Genomic DNA, 11,958 nt, shown 5'->3' on the forward strand with positions numbered 1-11,958 from the left:
CAATGGTAAATTGAACTTCTCAGTGAAAAAACAAAACATTAGTGAAGTCATAAAAGGAAGGCAACAGATCTCATTAGAGAGTAGATGCTCGGTTTTTTCTATGACAGTTTTCATTGTGTTTTGTTTTTTAGTGGAAGTAAGGACCTTTGAAAAGGTTCAGATGGAATTATAATTCAGTGTATTACCAACTACAACATGGGTGAGAGATCATCTTACTAATTCTCTGTTATTCTTGTATTCTTATTAGATCCACATTTATTAACGTTTTTCACTATTTATGTGGAAACTTTGAACCACAACAAGTGTTAACTCAATTTTTTAATTGTAGAGACAAAAGATGAAGCAGTAGTGCGCTCGAGAAGACGAAGCATTGATGAACCTCCCCTCAGTAAGTGCTGCCATTGCCATTTTTATGGTTTGACCAGGGCTGTACAGTTAGAATGGCCAGGGGTTTAAAAATTAGTTTGAGAGAATAATCACATCACTGATGCAATGGCTTCGCATACAAATAATGGCATTTTCCTTACAATTGTCCAGTGCTGAAAAATCTGGGTAACATGTCTAAATGTAAATGTTCTGACCCATATTGCAATTACAAGATAATTTCAAATTATTTTAATTAAGTTAAGCTCCAGGCCTGTATAGGTGGTCTGTATAGTATCAAACACTTAACAAAGTACAAATTTATCTTGTTCCTAAAGAAAAATACAGATAGGTTGTGTTACAAAATGTTGGGCATTTAACTGGTATCTTGACAGATCACTAAAAATACTAAGTTGGAGAACAGTAAAATTATGCAAATTATGTAATACATTAGGGCCAGCCCAAATTTTTTTTTTTAAGTATTTATTTATTGCATTGGTATTTGTTTAGTATTCAGCATTTAAAAGCTTAGTCATTTTTAAGCTACAAAAAATAAACCTTACAAGGAAAAGTGATACATGCATGTATGCAAGATGTCAAAAATAAATAAATCATAATAGATTAGTTGGACACGTCATAAAATTATTCCAGGCATTCACATCACCTTTCCTCAGAGTGCAACATACTGCCTCTGACTCGGCTTCATCGTGTGGCCACCTCAGGCAGGAATATTAGCTCCTTTTTCCACAAACTGATCCAGTTTCGTGACTTCAGGACTTTGTGACTAGTCAACATAACCTGTGCAAAAAAACATCTGTGGGGCTCTATGTAGCAGCTTTGTTTTGTACATTATGATTGATTTTGTTCCTATCACAGACCAATATATTAAAATATGCTAATGAGAGGATGTTCCAGGTGCTGAAAAGAGCCTTGTGTAGTGCTGTCGATGACAAACCAGCATCATCTGGCTCTCCTTAAGGGCAGCCCAAGTACCTGAGAGGGAGAGAGAGAACCTGTTGCTCTTCCCCCTTTTGCCTCAGCCCTCATGTCCTGCAGCAATGCCACTGGAGTTGAATTGGGTAGTCCAGCAGCCATTCCAATAGATTTTAGCACTAGAAGCTAGCGTTAGCTTAGTGAGAAGGCCTAAACAGCTGTACACACAAATATGTTCATTCTTGCTTATGAACATGTTACTGGCGCAAGTTTAGAGGATAAAGACTCAAATTTGCATTTTTATATATAAAGCTGTTGGCGTAAGCTATTAATTTATATCCTCGTTAACACCAGAGGCTAACGTTAGCTTAGCGAGAAGGCTAAACCACCAGGAATTCTGGTTCACAGGGTGGGCATTAGAAATAGGGCAGGAAGAGGGTGTTTACAACTTGCATAATCATGCATGATCAAAGGTCTTCATAGTCTTGAGGTTTAGGGACACTCCTATGCCATTTTTAGTAGTTTTCAATAATATATATAAAAAATAATAATTTATTATTCAACATTTTTAGTGTTTTAATGTGTGACTTTAGGTGTATTTTAAAGAACATTATAGAAGTTGGCAGCCTCTTGTTTCAGTCTGAACCGGAAAAGCTGATCAATGCCTTAATCTTCTACAAGACTGCAGTGCTCTCTTTGCTGGAAATATATAATAATAATACAAAACTGGCAACTAAGTAAGAATGAGACTATATTGAGTTGACATATGAAATGCTCTTTTCTCTCTCTTTCAGTGTCAACCAGTCACTCTGAACCTCTGAAGATGAACTTGGCCTTGTGTGGGAGTGATGGTGCATTGAAGGCCTCTGTATCAGATCTCATACTGGGTCAGAGAGAGTGCAGTCCAGAGTCCAGCTCAGTGTGTGTGAGGAGGGAGGGAGAAGTGTGTGGACGTCTGGTCTCTCTGGTGGAGATGCCAGCTCTCCAGAACACTCAGCTCTCAGAGGAGGAAGTGATGCAGGAGACTCTCCGCTGTGTTTCTCTCTGTGATCCTGGAGTTCATTCTTTTCTCTTCATCATTCCTGAGGGTCCCCTCACTGATGAAGACAAAGGAGAAATGGACAAAATCCAGAGAATCTTCAGCTCTAGACTCAACAATCACATCATCATCCTAATCGCTACAGAGACTCGTCAGGAGGCAATGGAGTTAGATGAAGTATTGAGGACTGTTACTGAAACTTGCAGAGGAGGACATTATTTTCTTGGCCTTGATTCAGACGTGTCTGGGTTAATAGACAGAGTTAGGCAGCTATTATTGATGAACAATGGAGATCTTTTCACACCACTCATGTGCCTGGATGCACAGGTTGAAATTCAAAGAAGATACAGAAGTCAAATAACTGAGTTGAAAACAGCAATTCATACTCTCGAGAGAAAGATCCAAGGTCATTCAGAAGGTAACAACTGCATTTTCCCTACAATGCTGTGCCTGCTGCACAGTTCAGATACATTTTGATAGTAGAATATATTTGTTTGTTATGCAAAGACTGCTCACGATTATTAATTGTTAATTTCTTTTGTTTAGAAGCAGGTGGAGATTCTCTCAGGATCGTGCTGCTGGGGAAGACTGGATGTGGGAAGAGTGCTGCAGGAAACACCATCTTAGGAAGAGAAGATGCGTTTAGACATTACCCATCGTGTGTGTGTCAGAAAGAAACAACTGAAATTAATGGAAGGCAGATTACCGTGATTGACACTCCAGGGCTGCTCGATACTCAAGCGGGTAACATGGAGATCCAGCACAAGATCACTAAATGCCTCTCCATGGCAGCCCCAGGTCCACATGTGTTCCTGCTCGTGCTGAGAATTGGACATAGATTTAGAGAGGAAGAAAAAGAAGCATTGAAAACAGTGCAGGAGATTTTTGGTGAAAAGTCTGTTGCATACACTGTAGTGCTGTTTTCTGGAGGTGATATTCTTGGAAGCATGTCTATAGAAGAATATCTTGACGGACCTGGATCTAACTTTATGAGAGTCATTGAACAGTGTGGTAACAGATACCACGTCTTTAACAACAAGGAGACCAGAGACCACAGCCAGGTCACTGCTCTACTGGAGAAGATCGACTCCATGGTGGCAGTGAATGGAGGGAGCTGCTACACTAATGAGATGTTCCACCAGATCCAGAAAGAAAAACAAGATGAGGTGAGAATACTTAAGAAGAGAGTGGAGGATACCTTGAGAGAGAAAGAAGAACTGAAAGCTAAATATGAAGTGAAGATAAAGCAAATGAAGAAAACATTTCAAGAGGAAATACAAACACAAGAGGAGGAGTTTGAGAGAGAACAGCAACTTCTAAGAGAAATGGTGGAAAAATACAAACTCGCTGGTGTTAAAAGAGCTGAGGAATATGAAAAAAGAAGAAAGGATGATGAGAAAATATTTGCAGAGAAAGAGGCTACAATATTTTCCCAGATGGACAGACTGAGATCTGAACTTGAAAGGCAAAGACATGCTGATCAGATAAAAACAGAGTTAGAGGATACAAAACGGAGGGAGAGAGAAGAGCAAGAGAGGAGAGAATGGGAGGAGAAACACAGAAAAGAAAGAGAAGAATATATGTTTAAGATAGAAGAGCTGAAGAGAAAAGTGCAGAGTGACGAAAAGAGGAGAGCAGAGGAACAGAAAAAGCGAAGTGATCTGGAGGAGAGAATGAAGCTTTTAAAAGAGGAACACTTGAAGGAGCTTGAAGAATTACAGCATCTACAAAAGGAGCTACAGATCAGAGTCCAAGAGGAAGTAAAAACTACAGAAATGATCATAGAAAAACATCAGCAGGAAATAGAGAGAATGAAGAAGAGCACTGAGGAGGACAGACTGGAGCAGGAGACGAAAAGAAAAAAGATAGAGGACAAATTTAAAGAGAAGGAGTATCATCTGATAGAAAAGATGGAAGAAATGGAAAAGATAATCAGTGCGTTTAAGAAAGAAACAGAAATTTTGATATAAGGTAAGGATCCCTTTTAGTCTGTAAGTCATTCAGTCTAATAGATTCCTAATGAAATTAGTGAATGTCTTTAGATGTTGTCATTATTAGACTAACAAAGTAGACTAAACAAGCTTTTGTGTGTGCTGAGTGTTCTCAATAACCATGGCAGGTTCTGGCAAGAAGAACAACTGAGGAAGATAAGAGAAGATGGCAAGTTGTAGGAAGCGGAAAACAAGAAATAGCATATAATAAATAATAAATACATCAAGAAATACATCAGGTTCAGCAGTAAGGTGCCAAGATCAGACTGTTTAATTGGATTAACACCACACTTTATTCAGTGTAAAATCAGTTTGTTATTACCCTGACATAAATTGTCAGTATGCATTACTTAGCTTTAGCGACATAAATAAATTCTAATTATAGTTGCCGAACAGCAAATAGCATAACAAACATCCTGTGTGCAGTTTGGCATTAAGTAGTGACCATGAACATACTTTATGATAGTACTCCTGGATGTGGAACAAACAAAACATTTTCTGGACTGTCCCACAAAATGTACTGTAGGTGGTCACCTTGTGTAGAAGCACTGAGCAGCATTCATTGCCATTTTTGGAATTAATGTCAGCCTTGATAAATCACACTGTGGAGGCTAAATGAATCTACCTGCGTCAATGGTACCCTTTATTTTGCACCCTTTGGAGGAAACAACCAAACAAACAAATTGCATATTCATTAAGGCAAACCAGACAGCATGTGCTATTTTTCTCATTTGACAATCCTCTTTATATTCTACTAGTAGATCAACTTGGACAGATCAGGTTTGTACATGTTTTACAATTGATTGTACTTGTTTTACACATGCAAACCTGTAGTAAACCATAGCCTCTGTTCTTGAGAGCTCATGTGTGAGCAAACACTCAGTAAGAGAATGACTTACTACACCAACAGGAAGCCAGAAACCACTTTTGTAGTGTTGTGTCAGTCTTGTACTTACTTCTAAAATATTGAACTGAGAACTATATCAGTTTTTTCATCTGTAGAATGGAGTATGTCTTCTTTCTGTGAAGATGGCGATACCCTGCTGTAAGGACAATGTCACTGCACACATTTAGCTCTTAAAGAAAATAAGGACCGTTAATTCGATTCAATATCACTGCAGCATGCCTAACCATGCCTGTTGATAACATATCAATCTGAGTATTGCACCGCTCTGTGCCACTGGTCACAAAAATACCAAAATATGTATTTGCCCCACCCACACACTCTAGCTCAGGGATTTGGAGCCTTATATTTGTTCTTGCATTATGCACAAAAAAGGACCAGGTAAATTACAAGTGTACAGCCTAACAATCATATCTTTTTTTCAGTAAGAAGGATATTTTAATTTCCACTATCATGACTGTATTTGTTCATGTAAATTTTGGGACAATAACCCATCTAATAATTTGGGGTAGTATCTGTGCAATAGGAATAAATGGACACAGATTTTTCTCTGTCCTCCTTATTTACATTCAGTTCCAGAAGGGAGACCTGCTCAACTAACACGAGCTAATTCTAAAAAAGATCTTGAGAGAAGAACTGTTCTGCTGGGGAAGACTGGAGTAGGGAAGAACGCTACAGGAAACACCATCCTGGGAAAAAACAGATTTAGATCTTTGTACAGTCTCGCCACTGTTACATCGCAATGTGAGATTGGACAGGCAGAGGTAGCAGGGAGGAATGTGTGTGTAGTGTGTGTAGTGGACATTTCACACACACATGTCTGCTGATGATCTGGCTGTAGAGATCAGGAGAAGTATCTTTCTGTCCAGTCCAGGACCTCACGCTTTCCTTTATGTTCTGCCCATGATCAGATTTACAGAACAGGATGAACAAGTTTTTCAGAAATTCAAGATGATGTTTGGGGAGGAGATGAGAAAGTACACCATCTTTCTCTTCACTCATGGAGAGGTGTTGCAGGGAAGCAGTTTAGAGCCTGAGATTCAAAAGAACAGGCTGGTTGAGCAGTGTGGAGGGGGATATCATGTCCTTAATAATAAAAATGGAGGAAACAGACAGCAGGTCACTGAGCTGCTAGAGAAGACAGATAGAATGGTGAAGCAGAACGAACAAAGTTACTACTCCGTTCAAATGTTTCAGGATTTAAAACGTTCAAGAAGTGAAATAAACAGAGGTTGCCGTATAATGTAGGCTAGTAGCCCTCAAATCAGCCATCCAGGTAAAAATGTGAACCATCTGAAGGGCCCTGTGACTGGTTTGAAAACCAGTGAAGCACACTACACTGTGTTGTGACTGTAGCTACACTCATTGGCCATTTTATCAAAAACACCTCTCATGTACACTCCAGCCTGCAGCATACAAAAGGGTGGGTCAGAACATGGTGTAAACAGAAGGATTCATAGACCCAACCCACCCTGTGTCAACAGTTCAAGCTGGTGGTGAAATTATATGGGGAATGTTTTCTTGGCACACATTGGATCTCCAATACCAGTCCAGCATCATCACCCTTAATACCAGGGGTATTGGCTGGGCATGTAAAGATCCAGGGCTCCTCCCAGTTCATTGTAGAATTGTTTTAGCGTCCTCTCCCAGAATTATTTTTAATGGACCTTTTAAATGTGGAGTTTTTACTTTATTACTGAACGTGCACTGTTAATAACTGCCAGGATTTCACAACATTTATCTCTAATTTTTGACAGTAAAATACAGTATTCATCTTAAGATATGTTTTGTAATAACGCAGCAAAATACTGTTTGACATAATGCTGTACCACACAGCATTATATAATATGACAGCAACTGAGAGTTAAAAAGCAATAAACATTTTAAAAATATATTGTAATGTTTTTATTCTGACTATTCCTTTTGTGTTTTAAAGACTTTTAAGGGTTTTTTTTTTATTGTTTAAATGTTGAAACACCAAGATGTTGAGAATTATCATAATGTTTGTTGGTTTAGCTAGCTATATGTTTTTGGTTATGTTTGTCAAAAATATATATAATGAAAATGTCTGTTAAATGTGGGCGGCGCAGTGGGTAGCGCTGTCGCCTCACAGCAAGAATGCCCTGGGTTCGATTCCCGGCCGGGTGACCAGGGTCATTTCTGTGTGGAGTTTGCATGTTCTCCCCATGTCTGCGTGGGTTTCCTCTGGTTTCCTCCCACAGTCTAAAAACATGCAGTTAGGCCAATTGGACATGCTGAATTGCCCCTAGGTGTGAGTGAGTGAGTGAGTGTGTGAATGTGTATGTCTGTCTGTCTGTCTGCCCTGTGATGGACTGGCGACCTGTCCAGGGTGTATCCTGCCTTTCGCCCAATGACAGCTGGGATAGGCTCCAGCACCCCACCGCGACCCAGAAGGATAAGTGGTTTAGATGATGGAGGAATGGATGGATATTTGAGATATTCTGTGCATATGCAGTGCAAACATGGTGAATAAATATGTTCATTGGTACTGTGAAAAATTACAGGTCCTGTAAAATTAAAAGTCAGCTTTTTCATATCACTGTTGTCGGAAGGAAACCTCAAACATGATGATAACTTTAGAGGAGAAGGAAAAAAACTTTACTTGCTTTCCTTAATGTAAGTACTTAATGGAACCAGACATTTTTCCAAGTCATTTTGGGTCATTTATTTTAGTCCATTCATCATGAAACTTACAAATGTTTTCTTCTGACAACAGCACTATGTAAATTTGCAATAAATTATTGGCTATTGAGTTTCATTACTTTTAGAGCTACATTATACTGTTGCTATTTTACTGTTATTTACTGTTAATATGGCACAGCAAGTTACTGTAGAAGTAATGCAACTAGTAGCCAGTAATGTACTGTAATTTTACACTGATTTTATTTTACACTGGACTTACACATCAACAAAACATGCAGCAATTCAGCAATGTTGATCGGCATGTCTTATAAACAAAATCATTAAAAGGCAAAAGAAGGGAAGAAAGAAAAAATTGTAATAGAAAATGAAAAAAATGTTTCCCCCAGTAATTCCATAATTAAAGTCCTCTGCTCATTTCCTCTCTCTCTCTACATTATGTCTTTCTCTCAGAAATTCTAACACAGAACCATTTTATCTGTGGCTTTTTTATATATTGTAGTAGTTAACTTGTCATTCAGTACAACTTTTCTTGCCTAAAAAGAAAAAGAAATAATATTCTTAATATAAATTATTGCACGAAAACAAATCATTATCTCAAAGCATTTTGTGATGTTTTATTTTTGTGTGAATTTTTTGAGATAAACATTGTTAGAGGTGTTTTTTATGCACACTGTAAAAAACTACTTTAGAGTTCTAACTTCAAAAAGTAAGTAACCAGGCTGCCTTTCATTTTAAAGGGTTTGTACTTCAATAATGAGTTAACAGAATGTAAAATATGAGTTTTTTTCTGTTAATTTATTTTTACTTTTTATTACATTTTTTATTAATTTACAGAATGAAAATAAATTAACATATCCCCTGCAGATATCCCCTCCAAACTTAAATATGCCATTTTTTCTGCAAATGAACCGGCACAATTGCTATGTATTTGCTTATTATGTACATAATGTACACTCCACAGATGCATACATTCTTTTTTTGAGATAAGACATACCAGTCATTTTTCCCCCTCACTTGAGCATTCAACATAATGGTACAGTAATAACAGAAGTTGTTGGAAACCTAGTAAAAGAATAAAGATAACAGATTCCAGTCAAAAGGGGAGAATATGGAAGCGCATTTTGACCACCTGAAAAAAAACATGTAGAATGTCGATGATGTAAAGAATGTTTTTCATAATTATGACTTAATATTTTTAATAATGACTTACTATCCCAGAATAATAAAAAAACTCTCATTATGATGAGGTGCTAAGTCATAAGATACTAAGTCAATTATGGAATATGAAATCACAATTATGAGAAAGTAAATCATAATCATGAGATATTGTCATAATTATGAGAAAGTAAGTCAAAACATAAGATAATAAGCCATAATTATGACATAGTAAGTCACAATTATGAGACAATACATGCCTGTGTAGAAAAAAGGGCCAAGCCCCAAATGGCAAAACATTAGCATTTAATGGTCTTTTTTGGGTATTTTTCCCTTTGATTTAGCCGATTTATTTTTATATATATTAGCCAAACTAAACAAGGTTGCTTCAAACTGAAACAACCACAGGATACGCTCAGTCCACAACTCACAATTTCCTCATGGTCAGATAGCCTAGGACCATCTTCATTATGTGTAATGTGTTTTTGTATATTTAATTTGGTTCATAACAGCAGTACTCAGCTTACATTCATACAGATAGGCTGATGTTTTGAGTAATAAATACGTTCACATGGAAAGGGGGAAAAACATTTTACATAGATTGTCAAAAAAAAAAACAGACTTCTTTTGCATGTGTATTAGAACATTATGAAACTCAAGTATTATAAGTTGTGAACATTTGATGGTATTATGGTTATTTGTGAATAATAATAATAATATGTCTGATATAAGCACATATAGAACAGTCAGTAGCAGACAGCAGTCGTGTGTGAGTACAGCGCAGCAATCTCCAATAAAACCTGTATACTTTCATTTATTTTCAGATTATCCCCGCTTCAATAAATATTTTGCTGCTGATTGAATCTGGTGTCTGATTTCATGCCCATAACATCATCAACAGTATGTGTTTTGTCAGCCTCCATCATCAGAGGTGTGCTTGGACTGGTGCAAGTCGAGTATGTGTCTTCCATGTTTTTACCTCCCTGTACAAAGGTTTTACCATTGTTCTCTGGCTGTGTCACTGCTGTTGTTCTTCTTTTTGGTTTTTAGGTAGTTTCATCTACTGATAAAGTTCTGTAGTCTGGTCATCAGATGAGTGCTACTAAAAATCTGTTATATCAGCCACAAAATCTAAGCTGCTTGCCTCTGCATTCTGCGGACCAGGAAAAAACTCATTCACAGCCTTATCAACTAATCTTTTCTACAGTTCTTTGACACAATGATTTTCTTGTACTCTCACCTTTTTGGTGCCCACCTGCAAAAATGTTCCTTTATGAAAATGCATCCATCCAATCTCAACTTTATGCCTATTCCGAGCATTCAGTGGTTTCTGAAGTGGTTCCTTCTCAGACAAATGCTTACGATCAACACCTTAGATCTCACACGCTCAAAGGGTTTTGATTTGCCGCCAGCAGGATTGTCTTCCCACTGCCTGCCACATTTAAGAACGGCCAGTTGGTCAGCACAGGACGGCAGATATTCCTTCAGCTGGTCATCTGTCATGAGTGGTACAATAGCTACAAATTAAAAAAAAAAACAAACAAAAACATTTTATGAATAGTTGTCAGTCCATTCCACAAGTTTCCCTATTGGGCTGCCAGTCAGTCAATTTCCAGCTGACAGTCAAAATTCTCGTTGTTCATGGGTGCCCTCGTCTTGGGCCACAAGTCACACTTTTGGGTGCACAAAACACTTGAATAATAGGTTCAATTTCACAATTCTTGTTAAGCTGCTGTGACAACTTTGTCATTATGGATCACTTCTGCTCTTAAATTGCCACAGGCATCATGCACCCATTCCAATGCAAGAAATATCTCTCTTTGCCACACTTTTGTAGTACTCATTTATGGTGAATGTTAATCCGTGTTGGTATATGATGAAAGCCAATTTTAATAATTTCTATAACAAGCTTACTACCTTAACCCTTTCCAGTTACTGTATGGTTTTCTCTGAAACATTCGGTGACCTTAAAAAGTCACATAGCTCATCTGTCCTGTGACACAAATATGTGATATGTATGCTAATAAAAGGTAAGATGCAGTCAAGCATCAAGTGGTTGATTAAGTGTCCATAAAGCACCATTTAAAAGCATATATACGAGCATTTAGGTAATGTGACAGCCTTTGAATAGATTTGGTGTTCATAAGTGGATACGTACATATTTTTAATGAACTCTTAAAATACAAAACATTCTATTTTTAGTGAAAATGATCACTATGGCCACATGTTAAATACCAGACAAAATGAGGCTAAAACCCAGAACGAGATTGTTTCCAATGTAGGTATATGTTTTTTGGTTATGGCAGGTATCGTCTGGTTTGTCACTCACCAGCAGCTTAAACTGTTCTGCATATTTTGTGCAAAATTATGGTGTGATGAACATAACCCAATGTGACATACCGTTATTTTCACCCACATGAGTGAACCCTTCTTCTGAATGCTTTGTAGCTTTGTAATCAGCATGAAAAATTAGACTATTCAACAGATTTTAATGACAAAAAAAGATGAAAATGCCAAATACTTGAACGTGATTTTTTTCCGCATCAGAACTGCACACACCAGAAGAGACGTGAATTTTTCTTTCTTCTTTTTGGAATTTCGCTAAATTGTTTGCACTGCAAAAAACGATAAGCAGATATATACTTCTCACAAAATGGGCAAACTGTGACAAGTGCAGCGAAAGGAGAACAGCTTTTCTCCACCTCATTTCAGGAGCTAAAGTTTCACTCACAGATTTGATCTCTGTAACTCAGACCGAGATGATTTTGGAGATTCAGCTCCACAGGAGACAGGCTAGGTGTCTTCATGTCCTTCATTTCTCAAAGATTGAGCAAACAGTGACAGTAAACTACTGTCCATTCTGGAAAAGTGAAAGTAGTGTCAAGATCTTTCACATCATTCAGACCCAT

General features: G+C 37.6%; 1 protein-coding gene across 1 annotated transcript; it reads left to right on the plus strand.

The window, feature by feature from the left end:
* The first annotated feature begins 195 nt into the window (after positions 1–195).
* On the plus strand, positions 196–6,478 carry LOC118801835 (ribosome-binding protein 1-like). The gene is given in 6 exon segments (XM_036562213.1): positions 196–199; positions 329–388; positions 2,091–2,753; positions 2,882–4,270; positions 5,804–6,026; positions 6,028–6,478. Coding segments are annotated over 6 exon segments (2,790 nt in total).
* The last annotated feature ends 5,480 nt before the right edge of the window (positions 6,479–11,958 follow it).

This window comes from Colossoma macropomum, unplaced genomic scaffold (genome assembly GCF_904425465.1).
Source record: "Colossoma macropomum unplaced genomic scaffold, Colossoma_macropomum, whole genome shotgun sequence".
NCBI classification, from domain to species: domain Eukaryota; kingdom Metazoa; phylum Chordata; class Actinopteri; order Characiformes; family Serrasalmidae; genus Colossoma; species Colossoma macropomum.